This window comes from Sugiyamaella lignohabitans, chromosome A (genome assembly GCF_001640025.1).
Source record: "Sugiyamaella lignohabitans strain CBS 10342 chromosome A, complete sequence".
NCBI classification, from domain to species: Eukaryota; Fungi; Ascomycota; class Dipodascomycetes; order Dipodascales; family Trichomonascaceae; genus Sugiyamaella; species Sugiyamaella lignohabitans.
This window is the reverse complement of record NC_031672.1, coordinates 4090362-4112370: the sequence shown is the minus strand read 5'-3', so window position 1 is coordinate 4112370 and position 22009 is coordinate 4090362. Positions and strand designations below refer to the sequence as shown.

The following is a 22009-nucleotide window of genomic DNA, read 5'->3' as shown; positions in this document are numbered from 1 at the left end:
GACTTCTGGGAAATTGGGTAGAACCTTAGCTGTTGGAAGCAATATCGAATATTCCACCCCGCGCCAGTCCTAGCCCTGATCTCTAGGTACCCCCTGTGAAAAACGATCGGCGAGATGGTGATGATCTCTACGTGAACACGTAGTGCATATAGTAGGGCAAAATTGAGTGCAAGTTTGGCGCCGAGAGTTAAGTTTGACACACGCGTACACGAAGTGGTATTGTCGAGTAAAACATCTGTCAATAAAAGTTAGCAGCAGGGTCGGGGTTTGCTATTAAAATTGTATACCAACAACTTCCAAGAACGAGGAAGTTACAAAATTAACACAAGATCAGTCAGGTTGGAATCAGTCAGCGACATCTTGTAATATATCATGTTTTTTGCTCATATTCGCCTCGGTTCGCTATTATTAGCGTTCTTCACGCTTGCTCAATTGGCATTAGCAGTCAAGTTTGATGTTGAAGCCACGCCAAAGGGAGCCCTTCCAAGATGTATTCGTGATTTTGTCACCAGAGATACTCTTGTAGTCGCAAATGTCAAATCTGATGGATACATTGGTGATGGTCAATCTCTTACAGTGTACATCCGTGACAATAAAAATAATGAATATGGTCGTAAGAAGGATCTTATTGGTAGCACTCGTTTCGCTTTTACTCCTCATTCTGATATTGCTTTTGATATCTGTTTCGAAAATTCATTGACCCGTAACGGAGGATCAATCAAGAGAAGCATTGAGCTTGATGTTGAAATTGGTGCCAATGCTCGTGACTGGAACGCTGTCCAGGCTCTTGAGAAGCTCAAGCCTACTGAAGTTGAGCTAAGAAGAATCGAAGAGCAAACCGACGAAATTCTCAAGGAACTCGAATATCTGAAAATCAGAGAAACTCGTCTAAGAGACACCAACGAGTCGACCAATCGCAGAGTCAAGCTCTTCTCTATCGGCATCATTCTCGCTCTTCTCTCGCTTGGCGGATGGCAAATCTACTATCTCCGCACTTACTTCCGCTCCAAGCATATTATCTAATTTATATAGAATGCAGGTCGTTGTTTTTCTAATGTTATTTGCATTTGCTGTGGTGCTGGTGCTGCAGTCCAGCGGTCGGGGCTCTGCCCCAAACCGTCAGATGAAGCTTCCTCCACAAGTAAAATTTAAGTTGGAATAGAAGGCTATGATTCGGCCGCTGTTATTCAATTACATTGCATTAGCTTGTTTCATGATACTATCAAAAGAGCTAAGGTTTACAAAGTTTTTATTGCTTGACAGGGCAAGCATATCCTGGAGCTGTTCATCGCTGGCATTGTCTTTAACGTCATGTGCAATTCGTCGTAAGTCTGACAGAGTGATCGGTCGGTCTTCACCATTGGTGAACAATAGGAACGCTTCCTTAACAGATTTGAGTCGAGCATCCGCCCCTTCGCCCTCACGTTCCACAACTGGAACATTGGGGAGAGATTCTTCTGGAATGAATTCTGAATCGTCTTCTTGGAAAAAGCCACCTCCTTCCGAATCTGAGTCAGGCGCTGCAGCATCCTGATCGCTCGGGACATATCCTTCACTGTCGTCGTCGTCAACAACGAAACCAGCACCTTCATCTGAATCAGATTGGCTACTCTTTGTCGCAGTCGAAGCATCAAGCGACTGGCTCACTGCACTTGTCCCTTCCTTAGCATTAAGTCGTTCATCTAAGTCTCTTTGCAATGAAGGTGCCCGTTGCACCTCAGTATCTAATGCTTCAGTAATAACCTCTACAAAGCGCTCGAATTCTACGAATCCTGTATTCCGTGCATCTAATTTCAAAGCGTATGTTATAACGCTCTTCTCATCATTGGGTAAACCGAGTAACTCTAGTGCCTTTCCTAGGTCCTCTATCCTCATTACTGTCTGATCTTGCACATCGTCACTGACTACAATAAATTCAGCAAACACATCGGTTATTTGGTCCAGGTAACTCATCGCTACTTCCTTTTAGCACTCCTGTAATCTCTTCAGTTTTCGCAAGCCAACTAACGCTATTTGATCTTCATATTGATATGAGAAATATCTCTTCTGTTTTTCTTTGGATGTGTTAAAGAATCATGTTGGATGTTCATATTGCAACTGATCAGATCTTGATCAACGCTACGCCGTGCGCATAGTCCCGCCGCAGACACTGAAATTTATTTACATTCGTGATCGCATATCCAAGACCATTGTGAACGATACGTTGATCTCGAGAATTTCAAATTAAAAGTTTGCTAATTCTAATTTTGTGAAATTATTCTAACATTAAGACTACTTCATTTTATAATTATTAGGCCGAATACCGTTTATTGCGTCCAGAAATGAAGTACTCTCCTGCGGAGCTGTCTTACTTAAAAGAATCGCTGAAGGCGTCTCCTCCAATACGACCAGACGCTCGACTCGAAACACAACTCAGGCCCATTGAGGCGATATCTAACATATTACCCACGGCAAATGGATCAGCCAGAATTAGAGCCTCTGATGGTGGCGAGTGCATTGTAGGAGTGAAGGCTAAGGTTGTGCCCACCTCATCCACATCTGAACTGATTAACGTGGATGTTGAAATATCCGGTTTAAAAGAAAACAATTCTCTTGCATCAACACTGTCTTCTATTTTTCAATCGACTTTAAACTCATCACAGTCATTGCGACAACGCTTAAAGTTGACGTCCCGATTTTCTTTCAAACTTTTTATTGACGTGCTAGTGCTATCAAATCAGTCTCATCCATTGGGCCTGGTATCTTTAACAATTTACTTAGCACTATTATCAACAAAGCTCCCATTGCTTACATCCTCAACAGATGACTCAAAGGCTGAAGAAGTGCCCGTATTTCATGATGACTGGGACCAAGCACGTCCTTTATGTGATATACCCGTTACACAGTCAGATTCAAGCAAAAAATCTGATTCGCATTGGACACCACCCTTGATTCTGCTTATGGCAGTAGTAGGAGAAAATATTTTTATTGACCCTACAAATGCTGAGGAGCAGGTGGCTTCTACAGGACTCTTTATTAGTTGGTCAAATGGTTCTATCTCTGCACCTCTCCGTACTTTGGATATCGGGTCAACAGATCCTCAGGGAATTTCTTCCACTGTGTTGTCAAAAGCATATTCCATTGTGGAACAATGTGGCCAGGAAATCTCAGACTCTCTGACTGCAGTCTACGTGCAGGATGAGGATGCCTCTAGTTCTGATTTCTAATTTATTGCATATTTGTAGCTATTATTTATACACTTTTCAGGTCTCTCTACTAGTTTAATAGTATACCTTAATTTGAATAATGAATTGATCATTATATATCCTAAAAATGTGGTCCCTAATTTTTCGCCTAGCTTGGGAATCTCAGGGGGATTTATTATTCCTGAAGGTTAGGGTGTAGTCTAGGATATGTTTGTAAAGGTTCTTGACTGGGCCAGTAGATCTGTTGACAAACCAGACAGAGTTCAACCGAATCAGCAGCCGAACTGATACTTGAGAAGAGTAGGTCAATTTGTCCGCGAGATAAATTTAGAATATAAGGAGCGCATAGCGTCAATTTAGCAACAACAGCAATAATGGCCGATATCGCTAGTACCAAGCCAGAAGAAAAGGGTAAGTAGTCTGTGGAGACTGTGTCATTCAGACCATGTCTGTCATCTCGGCGTTTGTCACAAATGAGGGCGGTAGTATTAGAAACGCCTTCTTCTTGTTATTACTTTATTTTTGTTCTAATATTTTACTAACAATTTATAGCCGTTATCAAGGCAGTTGATATGGTAGGTTTTATTGCGATTACCAGAGCCTGACTTAATATAAACTAACAAGACAAATAGAGCGAAGAAATGCAATCAGCGGTTGTTGATCTTACTATCAATGCAATGTCACGATATACTGTCGAGAAAGACATTGCCGCTGCCATAAAGAAAGAACTTGATGTTAAGTTTGGTGTCAGCTGGCACTGCATTGTGGGTCGCAATTTTGGCTCCTATGTGACTCATGAGAGTAAGCATTTTATTTATTTCTATGTTGGACAGCTAGCTGTATTGGCATACAAAACCTCTTAAAAATAAATTCTTTTTTACTTTCGTTTTCTGCTTTAGCTTTAGTCGTCTTAGCCATGTCAATTTCTCCACGGTCCTGCAACTGCGACTGGATGTCCGACCCAGCACTTCTGACCTAGTACACTCATTCCTCTTAGCAGATACTTCGAAGCTGGGGCGTTTTTCTTTGGAGCTAGTGAAAAAATTGAATTTTTTAAATCGGAATGAAATCCCCTAGGCAGAGAGGCTCAGGGGTAGATACACGGCTGATTCATGAACTTCACATGGAATGGCACCATCTCATCAGATCTATAAATTTTATAAAATAACAGGCTGCTAGCTAGGCTGATTAATACTTTGAGAAACTTAACCTACTTCTCATTTTGTTAAAAGAATACCCCAGTGAATCTGGCTAATTGGTCGATAGATTTTGGGATTTTCGCTGTCTAGCCCATTTATCATATGACTAGTATCAACGAGATCCAGCCGCATTTCTGTCAACTGAAAGGTATACTGAACAATCCTTCAAATTCTGGTGTCGATGATTCGCCATGGGTTTCGGGTTTCCCTGGCGATGTTGTCATGGGTGCCTGTAGTAGCTACAATAAACCAATCGGTGGCATACTTTACCTGGGTTGAAGGTGGGTCTATGAAACCTTCACTAAACCCAGATTCTTCACTGCATTGGAGAGACTTAGTTTTTCTCTGGAAGTTTCGCCAGAAGGAGCCTGGCGCTCTCAAAGTTGGTGATGTTGTTGTACTCAGATCGCCTGAACAGCCGGATAAAATACTTGTTAAACGAATTCTTGGAGTAGGTGGAGACAAAGTGTTAAGACGTGGAGACGGACCATATCCCAGACCGACCTGCCATGTCCCAACGAACCATCTGTGGGTTGAAGGTGACAATATTCATTCCATAGATAGTAATAATTTTGGGCCTGTCTCAGTTGGACTTGTGATAGGACGTGCGACCAGAATTCTCTTTCCACCGTCAAGGTTTGGTCCTATACCTGATGGTGGAAGAGAAGCAAGAATTGCCATTATTAGAGCATCCAAACCAGATTCGGCTGTCTAGAGGTTATTATGTATTACGATGTTATGACTTTGTAATTTTATTTTTGCTATATACAAATATGAAGTAAATGGTAGCAAATCTACCTTTTATACAGTGGTGGTTGGCTCGGCCTCAGCTTTAGTACTGGTGGAGCCAACGCTAATCTTCTCTTGTTCGAAGTTGAACATGAGTTTAGCTAATGCAGTCAATTCGTCAGATTCACTAATTGGATCAGTGCCTTGTTCTCTATACTCCTGAATGGTTTTGATGGCATCTTCCACACCCTCAGGAGTGTGTTCAGCAGTGAAGACAATAAATGCTTCATTGATGTCACGGATATTATTAATAGGTTCAGTACCTTGTTCATATTCAGAGGCACCAAATCGTGTAAGCTTCAGTCTTGCCACCTCCTTCAGTCCCTTGATGATATTACGGTCTGGCACATTGTCCTCCAACATAGGATTGATTCCAAAGAGGGCAAACTGAAATCTTTCCAATCTAGCTTCCATTTCCCTATCGGCAGCTGCATCAGCAGTTAAATAGTCTTCCTCAAATTCATTGATAATCTCGGTGTAATTATTTTCAACCTCCTTAATACCATTAGCCCAAGCATGACTTCGTTCACTAAGAACATGACGTACTCTCCACATTGTGGTCTTTATAGTCTCGGAAACAGTCACGAACGGGTCGTCGGGGAGATCTTGGTCATTCCAAGTTTGATAGATACGACTCTCTCGTAGAAGTCTATTTCTCTCTTTGAGACACACATACCAAAGTGTGTGCAGTTCCTCGAATGATTTTCGACGAAGTTGAGGAACTGACCATGGCTCACCAACATCTTTCAGTTCATCTGCGGTTCGCATATACTTTTTGTCGTGGAAAAATTGCCATAGAGGATGATCGTCTTTAGTTTTAATATTCGATACTGAGGGGGGAATGGGTGGTCTTAGTTTTAATTCCTTCTGAGGAGGATTCATAGTTGGTGGGATTAATGACTTGGATGTTTTATTCGCACTAAATTTTTTTGTTGGCTGAACTGTCTTTCTAGCCAAGCTAGCCGAGCTGCTGTGAAATAGCCTTGTGCTCTTCGCACGAGTAATCTGATTCAGACCCTTCATGATCACAGCGCCTATAGAACACGAAAGGGACGAATGTGCTAGTGGTTCGAAATAGATATCAAAAGATCTGCCTAATAACCTAGCATGAATTTTTCAATGCCGACAGTTAGCTGCGGCGTGCGGCGCAGCATCTTTATATAGATGGTTAAAATTGCAATTGGAGCATTTGAGTCACAATAACGTAGTTATTTCTTGAAAACTAGTCAAAATCTTCAGTTTTACCAAAATTTATAGGTGACAGATTTTTAATTTTAGCATAGAAACTGTATTGGTACGTCTACCAAGTCCGTTTGATTTTGGCATCGTGTACGGCTGCTTCTGCAAAAGGTTCGCGAACATGCACCAGCCGATACTCAATATCGACCTGTATTGAATCAAAATATAGAATATCAGCACAATGGCTGACGTGGGAAGAGAATTGACGTCGGCACCCGAACCTCTTGATTTAATTCGTCTTTCTTTAGATGAGCGTGTTTACGTTAAATTGAGAGGAGCTCGTGAACTACGAGGTAGACTACATGTAAGTGACCGATTCAGGAATACGGACTTGCAACCAATCGTATATTAATATTCTAACATTCAAGGCTTATGATTCGCACTGTAACATGGTGCTAGGAGATGTTGAAGAGACCATTTTTGTCATTGAAGACGATAGTCAAGAGCCTAAAGTAAGTCACAAAAGCAATAAGTCTTATGCCCACCTTGGAATTCTGCTTCAACCCGAATTTGCCAGAATTGCACTTGGTTTTCCCATTATTGTGACCCCAAGGGTTATATAGGGAGTCGATCCAATCCGTATACCCAAATATTACGTCAATTAACTAGTTTGGTGGTATTCTGCCTAGTTGAAAACGTGGTCTGGATGAACCTCGTGGTGCCTTCATATTTCACAACTATTATACTAACGTTGTAGACCATCAAGAAAAGAAGCGAAATGCTGTTCGTTCGTGGCGACAGCGTAATCCTAATCAGTCCGCCTACAAGGGAGTAAGCTTATTTAACGAATGTAATGTAAATTTTTATTAATACATAATATGTAGACTGACATCGCTGAGTCTAGAGTTCTTCATATACTAAATAGAATTACGGCGAGATACGTTGCGACGCGGATTCTCACCATTACTAAGGGCCACACCTGGAACCTGTGATAACTTCCCCTCTCGTTTCCACCTGTCAATTGTTTCGTGTCCGTATTGCGAACCGATTGACCAGATCTCATCAAACTTTCCGAAATCAAGTGTAGCGTAGTTGTCTATAGGTGGTCGCATGTAGAACACTCCAGGAGTAGCCTTGGCCTTTTCCAATGCACCGACAGACGAAACATAAGCCAAGCGCTGCTGGATTTCGGCCAGATTTGGAACATTGGGGTGACGCGAAAATATATTCCAACGATTAAAAACAACCCACAGACCAGAAAGTGTGTCACCGTATTCCATAGGCGTAGTGTCATCGATACTACCCACGTCTACAGCGAAAATGACATTCGCTCCTAGTAGACGCATTTCCGACACAGGCAGATTATCAACGTATCCTCCATCTAGCAGCATGGATCCTTTATCTGTCAAAGGAGGTAAAAGGCCAGCAAGCGACATAGAAGCTCGAATATATCTCCATGCGTAGCCGCTAGTATGAATCTCCATTCTAGAGTGTGTGATGTTCGTGGTGTTGGTATAAAACTTCAGCCAGAAATCTTCAATTCGGCTGTCTCCAAACGTCTTCCAAATACCACGATTGAACTCGTGACCAGTTGTATATGATGTCGCAGGATATGTCAAGTCCCAAGCCATACGCCACAAGCTGGAAACCCTACTTGCAAATTTTTTGGCCCTACCAAATATTGGTACCAGGTCATATTCTCTTGCATAAAGTCCACCAATAAATGACCCTATAGAAGTGCCACCAATGAAATCAATTGGGATACCATTTTCCTCTAAGGCACGGATAACGCCGATGTGTGAAAGACCTCTAGCACCCCCTCCGCCTAAAACTAATCCCACACCTCTACCAGACAATACCCGTGCGAGTCTGTTAAAATCATTTTTATGAACGAGTGAACTGGAGTAAATAGGCATGCGATTGGAACGATATTTTGTGATGATTTCTGCTTGAATTGACTGAACTTTGTCACGGAACTTTTTGAAGGTTCCACGAGCCCTAATAATATTTTGGCCGTATCCTCCTGGTCGATGAGCATGATGACGGTCTTGGTGCGGAACTACCATCTGAACATGATGGTGAGAATGGACCCATATTCTATTTTTAAGCCATAACGCAGTGGATCCAGGTGCCACATATCTTTCGGGGTGTAACAAAATAAGATCTGTTCGGGCCATGGCCTTCATCTTCACAAGCAAATGCTCATATTCACCTATGTCAGGTTCCTGCATTGCGTCCGCCAAAAGCAGTATACAGTCTGCTTGTGTGATACATTTTTGCGTCCAAGGCGATTTTACGCTGGCATCAGCAACATAGATGACTGTCTGATACTTCTCCTCAAGTTCTGACAGATATCCCGATAGTTTAAGAAGACCCATTTTGTTGAACGCATTCCTACCAAGGTATGTCAACATGGTTGCATTGTTTAACAATACAGCCCCTCGGTTAGTGTCAATGAATGCAGCAAGCAACTTCTCTGAAAATTCTGTTACTGGAAGGCCATTAGTGATAGGTAATACAGCAATTGTTCTAAACGTCGACTTAGACAAATCTTCGATAGTGGTCTCTTTGCCCAATTTACGGCTAATTCGAGACGCTAGCAAACGCGTGATCTCAAATGTTAGAGACGGATGTTGGGATGACAAACTTTCGAACAATGACCTCGGAAACCTAGCCAATTCAGAGTCACGAATTGCATGCAACGTATTCAAATACTTGGAAGATGTCAGTACCTCTAGCTCTCCCACGCTACTTCCTTGACCAAATTCTTCGACAACGTTACTATTGCTGCTACTATTGTTACTCTGGTGTTCAGGGGTGCCATCTGCTAGTGACCGCAATCTGCCATTCAGAACGAAATAAAGAGCATCTGCATCTTCCCCTTGGTTGAACACAACATGACCAGCAGGTATTTGAACCCATTCCAGAGCGAAATCTAGGTGAAGGATTAATCTATCAAGCACATTTGTCAATGTTTTAGCCACACCGATATAAAACATGGGATACTTATCAGATATTAACTCAAGAGCTGACCGAGGAAGGAATGCCACATAAACGTCTGTCTTAGCTTTAATATCGCAGAAAGATTTATATCCCAAAATAGTACCCAAGAAACCGCCAATACCGCCAGATTTGACGGTATGAAGAACTTTATAAGAACCAGATTTTTCTGTAAATCCAACTTCCAACACTCCGTCTATGACAAAATAGATACCTGGACACCGCTCATTCTGTTTGCAAAGATACGCTCCTTTACGATGGAATTCCACTTCAAGATATCGCGAAGCCTCGGACTGAGCACTTTCGTACTCTGAGATAGATGTTGCATTACTACCAGAATCATCCTCAGTGCCTGTATTTCTACTCTCACTAAACGATGTGTAGCCACTAGCTGTGTCATGACGTGTTCTTCCTTGACGATAGCGAATGCCCGAATATCTCGAGGATTCAGAGACTGGTAAGAAAAGAGGGCTCGATTCGGCAGATAATGTTGGCGAAAATGGAGATTGGGGTCCCCCCGGGCCACTAGTTGAGGGTCTCTTGCTTCTAATTAGAGCCTCGTCGAACCCTAGTATCTTGAATATGCAATCAGCAAAAACGCTTCTCATAATAGCATCTTCGCTGTCATTGTCGCTAGTGAAATTGATTGACGTCTTAAATCCTACATTATCAATTGGTAAAGGGGCCCATCCTTGACCAAATTGTCTGCTCGATAAAGGAACGTTGGACAGCAAGTCGCCGGGATGCGATGAATCTGGTTCCAACACTACTTGACGGGATGATGATCTCAATAGTGTATTACTGAGCTTTGTCGTACTTCGTTTTATGTTTCGAGGCTTCAAAGACACCATTTCATCATCTTGAAACTCCTTGGCTTTCTCGGCCAGCCGCCTAATAGCACTATCGTGCAAGTAACGAGGAATGGAATTGGAAGGTGGGGCAAGTTTATTTATCTTTTCTTCAGTTTTGAATACCTCTCCAGTTAGTCGCAAGTAATTATGGCACGTCTGAAAAGTGACCCTCTGAACATGGGTCAAAATCAATTGCACAATATGGGAAGCAGCCTTTGGATACTTCCAAGTTAGTTTTCTAAACGCTTCTTCAGGAATAATTGCAATTGTTGAGTTGACCATTGCCCTTGAAATAATATCTTGGGAGATAACTTCAAATCCTGTTGCTGCGCTATTAGGGGGCTGGTGCTTTTTTGTTCTACGTCTTGACTTGTGTGCAAGATGTGGCTGCTGATGTACATGTGGTTGCTGGTGCTGATGTTGATGCTGCTGATGCTGATGAGAATGCTGAGAGAAATTCTGCCCATTACGGACATTACCACTAGAGTGTCCATGGCTCGAAGTGTAATTTTGGCTTCCATTGCGAGAATGGCCCTGGCTGCGGATTCGACTTATATCAGTACCACCCATTCTAGCCGCTGTAGATGCTACGGGAGAAGTTATAGAGATTGGAATTATCGGCGACTCTGCCATAGAAGACTCATCTGTTTCGTTTCCATCACCAGGGGACATAAGTTCATAAGCGGACATAGAAGAGACATTGGAGGTATCAGGAAAGGGCACATGCACTGAATCGCTATTGAGTCCGCTGCCAGTAGCTCTCTCAGGTATGTCTCGAACTTGAGTCCCTAAACCCAATCCATTGGCTGCTTGTAGAACAGGTTCGAATACAGGGCTATTACTGCCCTGAGGACGGAGCTGAGGGCTGTTCAAGTTGAAATCAGAGGGCCTGACAGTATCACGAGCTGACCTCATTCGAGTGGGTCCACCAGGCCCAACTGTGGCGTTATTTTTCTGTACACCCTTGTTCCCGTCCAAATTTTCAGTGAATAAAGACAGAATAGTAAAGAGAGAACTAAGGGGGGCTCCTTTCTTGACCTCATTCAAAAGCTGGTAGTTATCTCCATCAATAGTTTCATGATTCGAAGAGGGTAGATCTTTATCAATGCTATCTTTATCGATCGATGAAGTGGTAGAGTCTACTTGTTTCTTTACAAATACTTCCACAGAACCATCTACTACGATGGCAAAACCTTTCAAATCCTGGAGCTTGACGGTTTCCCCAGCCTGTAGCTTATAAGTAGTCATATGCTTCGTCAGTTCATGGAACACTTTTCTATCAAGATAGCCAAATACTTTAATTGCACTTAAGAAATCATCCAGATAGGTTGACGTTCCTGATCCACTCTGGGCCTCTGATCTAGAGTCCAGAAACAAGTCCAACTTCGGTTTCTGACGGTGTTGTTCAGGTGGCAGTCTGGAGTACACTGTCAAATAGTTATATCGGAAAAATGCATAACTTAGGGACATAATAACACCGATGACAACCAATCTATTCAGTTAGATATAGTCATTAATTTTCCACCTTTTTCTCAGCTATCTAAACTCCCCACTCTGAGTACCTCGGTCCACGCATCTCTGCTGTTACAATCATGTCATGCCACTCTCAGATTATATATCTCCGAATCTTCAAAATGAAAGCTTAAAAAAATAAAATAAGATCCAAATAGTTGGAGTCTAGCTAGAACAAAAGGTGCCAGGTGGCTCACAATGATACTTACAAGGTACTGAAGGGCAGCGTGATGTTTAACTGCAAACTGAGCAGTCCTACAAAGTAACCGGCGACTTTATAAGGTAATCCATAGAAAAAAAATCTCACAACTACACTCAGAACATGTGGAATGAGCCAGAAGGCCTGCCAAATCAATCTAGAGCTTGCATCTTGGCTAGTATTAACTGAAGCCATGACGGGAGTGGATGCAGATGACCCCACAGTTAAAACAGCATCTTCTATAGTTTCCGTCGCCATGCTAACTCGATCCACCAGTTCCCCAACTGAACTAATACAGTTCCTCCTCAAATAAATATAGCCGTCAATTGGCTGTTAGTTTAAAGAGCTTAGGTTATTTTTGAGAGTCTTTTTCCAATAGTCAACCACAAAGATAACACTGGATCATGATCTCATCTCTCATTAGGCCATGCAGAACCCCTGTGAATGTTCCTTCAGCCGTATACTTGCAATTAAGCTGTAAACCACTTCAGCATTCTTCAATATTATATTAAATTGTAACTTTTTTACTCTTAATCGGAATATCATCCTAAGCATAAACTTTTTTCTAAGGAGCCACTCAGAGTGAGCAGTGATGAATTATTGCATTAGGTTGACTTCTTGCACAATTGCACAATATCACCCTCTATCTGAAGTACTTGATGTATAGATAAGATCATGCATATTGATAGTCAAAAAAATTATGTTTCTAAACTGCACGACCGACGAAACTTGAGAGAATATTCATGTTAACTGAGAACTGGGTAGCTAACAATGCTGTTGTTATTATAGTATAACCTGTTCAGTATTTCCAAATAATAGAGGGAATTATGTGGAGAAATTCAGTATCTCGGCCATTTATAAGGCAGCAAATATATCTTTTGCATCCTGGATGTGCACTTAGTCGTTGGAACAGTACATATTCGAATCCAAACAAATATAATTCTGGCTTTATTGACCGGTCTCCAAATCAATCGGGATCTCGTCAGTACTATGGACATGCTGAAGCAGGAAGCTCGAAAGTGACCCCTAATCGGTCGGTTAGAAAGGAAAACTGTGGTCCAAAATTAGATCGAAGTAATGGGAATCTTCAGAAACGGCACACTAATTCTAATACGAAGCAGTTCCAGGGATCTAAAGGACACACTCCTAGGCATCCAGAGGGCCGACCAAGAGACTACAGTTATGGTTCAGGCAGCTCTACTACCAAAAGTACAACACCACCATCGACAATCCATCCAGAAGTCCCTGTAGTGTACTTTTCTAGTGGAAAGTCTCAAACATTAAAAGTACCCATTCAAGTAAACCCCCAAAACGTAAAATCTTTTGAAGAGCTGAACTTAAACGAGCAAATTATTTCCACTCTATACAAGTCACATCATCATGTAAAGACTCCCAATGAGGTTCAGAAAAAAATGCTTGCATTGCTTGGGTCAGATGTGTCCGTAATGGTTAGATCTGATGCTGGTACAGGGAAATCACTGGCTACCGTTCTCTATATGATGTCGAACGAAAGGCAAAACAACCTACCGAATGAGACTCCCCATATTACAAATCTGATTCTAGTGCCGAGTCCTCAATTAGCTGCGCAGTATTATGAGCAGTTCGAAGAGATTGTGAAGAAAATGCCAGGAGTGAACATTCATACAGTTGTTCAAAGATTATTCCGTAGTGATGAAACATACGATGGTCATGAAATTGCTGAAGAAGCAGTTGACGGTGCTAGCATATTATCAAACCAGGGTCAATTGGACCTATTATCCAAGTACCCTGGGCCCCACACATTAATTGCAACTCCCAATAGACTTTTGGACCTCCTTTCGTCCAACAGCAGAGATCTGGTGCCACTTTACAACCTATCATGTGTTTGTGTGGACGAGGTAGACGCTTTCTATTGGAAAGAATTTAGACGGGCATTCCAACCTAGTATAGAACCTGGAGAGGGATCCCAAAAAAAGAGAAAAGCCAAGCAAATTCCGCTTGACTTGCTTATGAATCACATCAAATCATGGAGAGATGGACACCTTCGTGGCATTGCACTAGCACGCCTCCCAAAAAGGAAACAAATGAATGCTAAAAAAAATATTTCAATCAGCCCACTAAGATTTATTATCAGTTCGTCTGTAGATTTTCCTGGTTTAGACAAGATGGTTGAGGAAAAGCCATGGTTAAAGGAGAATCACCGGCCTGTCCTCACTATTGGGGTGAACTCCAGTTCAAGGGGTGTCACTTATAAAGCATTCAAGAATATCAGCAGTTATTTCCTTAGCTACAACACCAATAATAGCCAGTTGAAGGATTTGGATGTTGGCACGATTGACATTTTGAAACATGAGTTGGGAGATTCTGGAGCTAATAAAGCCCAACTTGCAAAACCGACCTCCGGTAGTGATGGATCCAAATATGCCATTGATAGACTGAACACTTATAGTGGGTGTATGGAAAAGCTCACCAAACTCGCCGCATCGCAAAATTCTAAGAATCTAATCATTCTTCCAGACGGTATTCCTTCTAAAGGTTTTGCCGAGCATCTTCAAAATAAAGGTATAAGCTGTGGCCTAGCTGACTATACATCTCCTACTGGATTTTCATCCATCAATGGGGAACATCTCAATCCAACTAGTGTATTTAATTCTCCAAACCAGGAGGACCCAGCTATTACTACCATTGTAACTCAGGCATCAAATATTCATGGTATACAATTTAATGGCCTGAATAACATATACCTGTTTGACTGGCATGTTGTATATCCGAAAATTCTCTACCCTAAATTGGCTGGTTTGTTTGATCCGGCTCATGAGAGACCAGGGATATCTCGTAATATCTTTCTCATTGATACGGACATGACAACTAGCTCCACTCAAGCCCTTGCATCTTCCCTTTCTTCAATTGAGGGTCTCACAACAAGCACCCTCTATGAGTAGATTTACACCTCACCTGTATATATACCGCCATCATCATTAATTTATTATAGTCATCAAAAAAGCTACTTTTATATATTATACAAGCTGCAAGCAGTAGATGTCGTTACTGAGTTTGTGGCATCAGTCATTGGTTATTGTGTCTGCCAGTCTCCTTCGTTGCTTTCTCTATCGCTCCTATGTGAAGATACAAACTTAGCGGCTGTAACTTCTACTTCTGCTACGACGGCGGTACCTTTCTCTGCTGGGACTCCGACTACGTGGTCTACCCCTACTATAAGAACTCGAACTATGACCACCGCTTCGTGGTGCACCGCTATAGCCTCCTCGTCCTGCGGGTCCACCACTACCTCTGTAGCGTCTGGGAGGGGCACGAACTAGCTTAACAGCAATAGTTCTATCGTCAATCATTCCTCCGTCCAAATGATATAATGCATCATGAGCATCTTCCGGATATCTGTATTGGATAAAAGCAGCTGAAATCTTGTCCGCAGCTGGATAGTGTCGAGATGGCTTCAGTTCAACTGTGTCAATTGGCCCATATTCACCGAATATTTCCCGTAGGTGGCTTATATCCACGGCAAAGCTAATATTATCTACCAAAATCTTGCTGATAGATCTGTCGTCGGGCAGGTCACTGCCAGCATTTCCACGATGTCCATTTCTTCGGTCAGAGTGCGAATATGAGGCAGATGCGCGTCCCCGGTTATTAGCGGGTCTTCTTGGTGGACCAGGTCGGGGCGATCTAGAGCGAGAACGAGACCTTGATCGCGATCTCCTGTCATTGTATCTAGAAGGTCGAGGAGATATTGATCGATCTCTAGATCGTGACCGAGAGTAATCACGTCCTCTTGGTGGGGATGCGTCAGCTCTTTCTCTAATATTCTCTCTACTTGGAGATCTTCCTCGAGAATCTCTGTATCTTTCCTCTTCATATGACATCTTGCACTGTGCTATTTATGAATTACCAAAACCATCTACTATACTGAAATATAGATGAGCAATATGTGATATTGACTGGTAACTTTTCTACTTGATCACCCCTAGATGCTTCACGTCGTGTTCAGACTCAAAATGTGCCATTTATTTACTTTAAAGAGAACTTGCGGAACCTATGGAGGTGGAGTAAATGAATTTCGCCAAAGCGAAGCCAGATAAGTATATATCATTTCCCTTTTCTAAGGTAAATCTGAAAGCTGGCCATATTTGTATAGATAGGGGTCAAAATCGCAAAACTGCCAGAGTCGAAAACCCCAGTAGAAGACCGCTATCTTAGCTCGTTTCTAGTCTATGCTAAAAATAACTGATTGTGGCTACACCGAACTGTTTGACTTATGATTCCCAACTAATAATTCAAAATAATATCGTGCGACAAAATCAGGTTAAATCGCTTTCGAGTTCTTTTCTGAAAATGCTCCTATGTTATGTTCATTAAACGGCCTGGTCCTGGATGGACACTACACTGCATGGTGTCCTACTCAATCAGGAGAGCTCAGGGGTAGACCGCCGATCTCAAGATCTAGGCTCGAGTGAAGCGGGTACAGGCCAGTCAACACCAAATTAAATCTAGCGGGTTTCCAACGAAGGAAGCAGCTCTGTATTGCGGCCATAAAGCATGTCTTTCAATACGATTGAGCCACACTCCATTCAGGCACCTGCCGGCAGGGAAAAATGTACATAATCTCTTACCGGCAAGCGATTGCCGGAGCAAGACAAGTTGATGCATTTGCGCTCACACCTGCCAAGAAAGGTGGATTACATTCCATGAAAGAACGAAATAACCGCCAGAAACCATAGCATCCAAGTCTACCAAGTTATTCTTTTGTTCGGATCTTGAGGAATCAGTTACTACCACATAGTCCATGACTCCTCGCCATCCGGACACGAAAACCACGAACCATCTTGTGACGCTGGGTTATGACTCGACATAAATAAAATAGACACATGCGCCTGTATGTCGCAAAGCGAGCAAATTCTTACCACGTTAAACGCTCAAATAACGTCCGTTATCGGGTTTGACGCATTGCTGTGTATTAGGCCCTTTTTCCAGCAGGCTGGCATATTTCCTACAATTCAGATGCAATCCTCTTGATTATCGCTTTTCTTCCATCTCGCTTTGTCACAAGCCTTTAGAATATTCTCCTTCGGACAAACTATAGACCTCGCTAGATATTGTGGGGTAACATATCACTCATTTCGAGTCGTATTTACCACTTTAGTTAGTTGCCCCACCTCGGCAGCATCTCAGTTAATCAACCCGTAGATGCGGAATTATTAGCAGGTTGGGACCAATGCAGTCTGTTTTATTGGCCTAGTGCGCTTGAATCACTCCATCTCGTGGTAGGGGTTTACACTCAAACCAGAGTATTAACCTAAAATTTGAAATTATTAAATGATGGTGCCTCGATTTAAGAAATTTTATTGCCGATGCCCGTGGCTTATATATATAACAGGTGTAATTACAGAAATATAAGCCTTTAAAAAAGAATTGATCCACCCGCTGATTTATTCTTATTATCCCATCCGACCCATTTACTTGTATTAAGCTTGGATTTGGATAATAATAGTGATCTAATCTGATATTGTATCACTGGACATTTTTTAATTTTGATTTGTTGTAAAGAACAACCGAATCCACCGAATTGTTTACTATGGATAAAATTGTTCGTCAGGCCAAGGCCCTTTGCCCATTCATTCAGAATGCCTCGACTGCTTCGCTTCGGTCTATGTCTCATGGCCAAGGTTTGACTTCTGCTGCTTCCATGTGTCCTGTTATGAAGAGGGCCATTGACCAGCAAAGCCGTCAGTACTCTACTCCTTCTAAGCCTGTTCAGGACTCAGCTAGAGCTCAGCAACCCGCTGCTAAGACCTCTACCAACTCTGCTGACAATGCTATTTTTGTTGATGTTCCTCTTGCCCAGCAACAAAAGAAGATTGCTGAGGACAAGCAAATTGGCGAAATTTTCGGCACCTCCAAATCTTCCAAAGAAGCTGCTACTGCCAGTTCTGTTTCCGGTACCAATGCGGTTGGTGAGAAACAGAAGGCTAAATTCAACTATAACTCTCTTTACACTACAGAGTTGAACAAGAAGCGACAAGACAAGTCATACCGTTACTTCAACAACATCAACCGACTTGCTCAAGAGTTCCCTAGAGCTCACCGTTCTGAGCAGGCCGATAAAGTCACTGTATGGTGTGCCAATGATTATCTCGGTATGGGTGGTCACCCAGTTGTCGTTAATGCTATGCACCAGACTTTAGACAGATACGGTGCTGGAGCTGGTGGTACTCGTAACATTGCTGGACATAATCAGCATGCTGTTGGCTTGGAGAAAAGTGCTGCAAAACTTCATGGTAAAGGAGGAGCTCTTGTATTCTCATCCTGTTATGTTGCCAACGATGCTGCCCTTACTTTATTGGGCCAAAGATTCCCTGGAATGGTCTACTTTTCTGACGAGATGAACCATGCCAGTATGATTCAAGGAATCAAGCACTCCGGTGCTAAAAAGGTCATCTTCAAGCACAATGATGTTGCTGATTTAGAGGCCAAACTTAAACAGTATCCCATCTCTACTCCCAAGGTCATTGCTTTTGAAAGTGTCTATTCCATGTGTGGTTCAGTTGCTCCTATTGAAGCTATCTGTGATTTGGCTGAAAAGTATGGTGCCTTGACTTTCCTTGACGAAGTTCACGCTGTTGGTATGTATGGTCCTCATGGAGCTGGTGTAGCTGAACATCTTGATTTTGACCACTATGCTGCTAACGGACCCGGTGCTGTCTCTGCCAATCGTAAGACTATCCAAGATCGTGTCGACATTATCACTGCTACTCTGGGTAAAGCCTATGGTTGTGTTGGAGGTTATGTTGCTGGTTCTGCCGAATTCATTGACTGGGTTAGATCTTATGCTCCTGGATTCATTTTCACTACCAGTTTGCCCCCTGCCGTCATGGCTGGTGCCAAGGCTGCTCTTGACTTCCAGACTACTACCAATGAATTTCGTCGTGCCCAACAACTCAACACTCGTTATGTCAAAAATCAACTCGCTGCTTTAGATATCCCTGTCGTACCCAACCCATCCCACATTGTCCCTATTCTTGTCGGAGATGCTGAAAAGGCCAAGGCCGCTTCCGATCTTCTCCTTTCCAAGCACAATATCTATGTCCAGGCTATTAATTATCCTACAGTTCCTATTGGTCATGAGCGTCTACGTGTGACCCCAACCCCTGGTCACAAGAAAGAGCTCTGCGATGATCTCGTCGCCGCTATTGACTCAACTTTCACTGAGCTTGGACTTAACCGTGTCAGTGACTGGTCTGCCAAAGGTGGTCTCTGCGGTGTCGGTGAGCCCGACCTTGAACAGGAACCAAATCTCTGGTCTGATTCCCAGCTAAAGTTTGAACCTTCTGTCTAGTTTTATAAAACACTTTTTATCTTTTCTTCTTCTAGCCTGGATTCAACTCCTGATATTTAGTAAATTGACATATACTTTTAAGCTTCGCACGTACAAGCTGTGCCCGCTTCTGGTGGTCACCATGCTCTTAAAAATTCAATATGTTCGCTCTGTGATCATGAGAGTAATAAATCTTGTTGGTCATCTTAACACCGTTACTGACCGATTTAGGCACGGTCCTACAAAGTCTCAACTGCCAAAGACAGTCAGACACCGTGATACTAATGCGTCCGTTTGTATAAATAGTAGTTTTAATCTGGTTGTTCGTTTCTATATAGCTGGACCCAATAATTGATAGTCTCAAATAGAGTCGCTATTCTGTCGGCAGGAACCAGGAACCATTCATTATGGCGGCCATGGTCTTTACAGCCAGTGCATTCTACATGGCCTTTTCCAAAAAGAGCGCGAAGTTCATTGTGTATCGCTGCTTCTGTCGGTCTAGCTTGTACTGTTGGCCAGCCTTGTTTCGAATAGTCAAACGAGTTGGATGCGGATGATGTAGCAAGTGGTGACAACAAAACAATTGGGTGTTGGCATTTGGCCCTCCACTCTGCCAGTCGTTTTGCAGGCGTTTTTGTAGTCTGGCCCACTTTTACTAGCATTGCTCTTGAGGGTATTTCTCGATCACTTCCCCGTGAATTGTGAAAGATTTTGCCAAATAAACTTCTCTTTGGCTCCATGGCCCCAGTCTTCAACTCAGAGGAACTCGGTGATCTCATGGTTTTGGAAGATTTGAGATATTGTGTTGAAGACGACGTTCTCACACTGGAAAGTGATTTTAATGCTTCCATTTTGGACATTCCCTTGGGTAGAGATTTCGACCCTAATGAATTTGTAGAGCTACTCGATACTGGCAGCGGGATAAATGCTTGTTTGTCATGGTCGTATACATGAACATTCTTGTGACCAGCCTCTAGAGTATAAACATAGATATATCCTGGTGATATTGAGCGAGTGGATACTGACAGGGCCTGGAGCATATTAACCAACTGTTTATCCTGATCTATATGCAAATGACAGTATTGGGTATGACGGGACGCTTTATTTAGGCACCGGCGGCCCTGTTTGGTTGCTCCAATGCATCTTGGAGTCTCTTTTGTATACTTGATCCCCGATTTGTTGCGAATTGTGTTGTCTTTTTCTTTCTCCGTTGAGGGTTTCCTATGGGACCTCTCAAAGCTTTTTGGAATTTTTAGTGAAGCACTAGTAGGGTGTTTATGCTCGGGGCTCTCTGACTGCCTCCTAGTCGTTGGTGGGGTAGATTTGGCTACTAGTGATAACTGTTCGAAGTCATTCCCGTTTTGGATCTCAAGACCTGAATTGTAACCAGTCTTACTTAGTGGTTCTGAAACCAAAGTTCTTGAAGAAAGTGCTAGAGTTGCCGCTGTAGCTGTAGTAGAAGTAGAGAGGGTTGAAATGTGATGCAGCCGTTTCCCCGATCCACGCGGAGACTCTGGTAGAGCGGTTGATAGAGGCTCTAAATCACAGGTTAGCATTTCGCAGGATGGAAATGACAAATGACCATTATTTTGTTTAAATAATAATACCATCAGGTTGCCAATGGATCTATATATATATAAATTATTTGTTCCTTGGTACATGTGCACTGAATAGGCAGGTGCGGCCCTGCTAAGCCTGTATCTCAGGTGCTGCTCACCAGTTTCTTTTTCTAAAGTGACTTATCTCACTGAGACACTTTAACCCACCAAATTTTCTTATCCACGGATCGGAATTCAGGAGATAAAATAATTATTAAAGTTTGTGATATCCCCATCGTGATCTCAATCCACGGATATGGAAAATGCCGACAACCGTGCAAATCATTGATATAGAAGGTCTGACTTCAACCATCTGAGGAGCTACGTTTAATCTCAGCAAGAATAAACTATTCACCTATCTGTTCCTCATTCTATAGCATGCAAACCTGTGTTTTGGGTTAGCTTGGAGAACCAAAGAACAAGAAAACTTCACCAAAAATGGCTGCCGGTGACCTGGGTGCGAGTTGCATAAACAATTGGTGATCCTTCTCAAATTGGGTAAAGTAAACACGGGATATTATGCAGTTCTTGTAATTCAATGCATAGTTATTATTATTATATTCAATGCTTACACCAGCAGTGAGGTTCTACCTCCGGCGACAAAGCATCGCCCCTCCCTGTTATTTACGCTTTGTCAAAGACATTTGGTTTCTCCAAAGAGTGTCCTACAGAGCGAGGATAAACCTAGGACCTATGATTAAAAAGTCTAGTAAGACAAGAACAAAAGACATGTCGACCACCTATTTTTAACTTAGGTAGTAATATTATAGCAGAATTTTATCGGCGAAATTTATAATCTGAGATCTCAGGTACCAACGGCAATTATTACTCTGCATTGTCGTCCTTCCACGCGCTGTTTATCAATTGATGCATTCACATCGTCCATTCAGCTTAAGTACTTCTTTTAGTGGAACAAACAAACTTGAACTCCTTGACTCCTTTATTTTGACGACCCCCTGAGTCTTATATCCCTTGCGACCTCGCGTTCATTCAAGTTTGACATAAACTACCGTATTCTAACCTTAAGTAAACACGATTCACCCAAACGCTCCATGCCCTTGCCACTATCGCTCCACTTTTGAGCTTATCTCGCTGCATCTGCAAATCGCGATACCTTCCATATACTGTGACTATCTTAGGTTAGAAACGAGAGTCCATCAGAAGAAAAAAATTTATGTATAATATATA

General features: G+C 42.5%; 10 protein-coding genes across 10 annotated transcripts; 5 read left to right on the top strand and 5 right to left on the bottom strand.

Annotated features, from left to right (window-relative positions):
* Positions 1–372: 372 nt before the first annotated feature.
* Positions 373–1023, top strand: ERV25 (Erv25p; the record flags this gene model as incomplete). The annotated part of the gene is made up of 1 exon (XM_018878188.1): positions 373–1023. One exon carries the CDS (start codon positions 373–375, stop codon positions 1021–1023), a length of 651 nt encoding a protein of 216 aa, XP_018735517.1.
* Positions 1024–1191: 168 nt separating this feature from the next.
* AWJ20_1317 (EF-hand superfamily Ca2+modulated protein) lies at positions 1192–1953 on the bottom strand (the record flags this gene model as incomplete). The annotated part of the gene is made up of 1 exon (XM_018878187.1): positions 1192–1953. The coding sequence occupies one exon, from the start codon at positions 1951–1953 to the stop codon at positions 1192–1194; it is 762 nt and encodes a 253-aa protein (XP_018735516.1).
* A 368-nt stretch (positions 1954–2321) lies between these two features.
* RRP42 (Rrp42p) lies at positions 2322–3206 on the top strand (the record flags this gene model as incomplete). The annotated part of the gene is made up of 1 exon (XM_018878186.1): positions 2322–3206. The coding sequence occupies one exon, from the start codon at positions 2322–2324 to the stop codon at positions 3204–3206; it is 885 nt and encodes a 294-aa protein (XP_018735515.1).
* Positions 3207–4565: 1359 nt separating this feature from the next.
* Positions 4566–5099, top strand: IMP2 (Imp2p; the record flags this gene model as incomplete). The annotated part of the gene is made up of 1 exon (XM_018878185.1): positions 4566–5099. The coding sequence occupies one exon, from the start codon at positions 4566–4568 to the stop codon at positions 5097–5099; it is 534 nt and encodes a 177-aa protein (XP_018735514.1).
* An 86-nt stretch (positions 5100–5185) lies between these two features.
* MRPL4 (mitochondrial 54S ribosomal protein YmL4) lies at positions 5186–6055 on the bottom strand (the record flags this gene model as incomplete). Its single annotated transcript, XM_018878184.1, has 1 exon — positions 5186–6055. One exon carries the CDS (start codon positions 6053–6055, stop codon positions 5186–5188), a length of 870 nt encoding a protein of 289 aa, XP_018735513.1.
* Positions 6056–7269: 1214 nt separating this feature from the next.
* On the bottom strand, positions 7270–11673 carry NTE1 (Nte1p; the record flags this gene model as incomplete). The annotated part of the gene is made up of 1 exon (XM_018878183.1): positions 7270–11673. The coding sequence occupies one exon, from the start codon at positions 11671–11673 to the stop codon at positions 7270–7272; it is 4404 nt and encodes a 1467-aa protein (XP_018735512.1).
* Positions 11674–12741: 1068 nt separating this feature from the next.
* AWJ20_1312 (uncharacterized protein) lies at positions 12742–14835 on the top strand (the record flags this gene model as incomplete). Its single annotated transcript, XM_018878182.1, has 1 exon — positions 12742–14835. One exon carries the CDS (start codon positions 12742–12744, stop codon positions 14833–14835), a length of 2094 nt encoding a protein of 697 aa, XP_018735511.1.
* Positions 14836–15027: 192 nt separating this feature from the next.
* On the bottom strand, positions 15028–15774 carry AWJ20_1311 (uncharacterized protein; the record flags this gene model as incomplete). Its single annotated transcript, XM_018878181.1, has 1 exon — positions 15028–15774. The coding sequence occupies one exon, from the start codon at positions 15772–15774 to the stop codon at positions 15028–15030; it is 747 nt and encodes a 248-aa protein (XP_018735510.1).
* Positions 15775–17483: 1709 nt separating this feature from the next.
* HEM1 (5-aminolevulinate synthase) lies at positions 17484–19244 on the top strand (the record flags this gene model as incomplete). The annotated part of the gene is made up of 1 exon (XM_018878180.1): positions 17484–19244. The coding sequence occupies one exon, from the start codon at positions 17484–17486 to the stop codon at positions 19242–19244; it is 1761 nt and encodes a 586-aa protein (XP_018735509.1).
* Positions 19245–19534: 290 nt separating this feature from the next.
* AWJ20_1309 (uncharacterized protein) lies at positions 19535–20779 on the bottom strand (the record flags this gene model as incomplete). The annotated part of the gene is made up of 1 exon (XM_018878178.1): positions 19535–20779. The coding sequence occupies one exon, from the start codon at positions 20777–20779 to the stop codon at positions 19535–19537; it is 1245 nt and encodes a 414-aa protein (XP_018735508.1).
* Positions 20780–22009: the final 1230 nt, after the last annotated feature.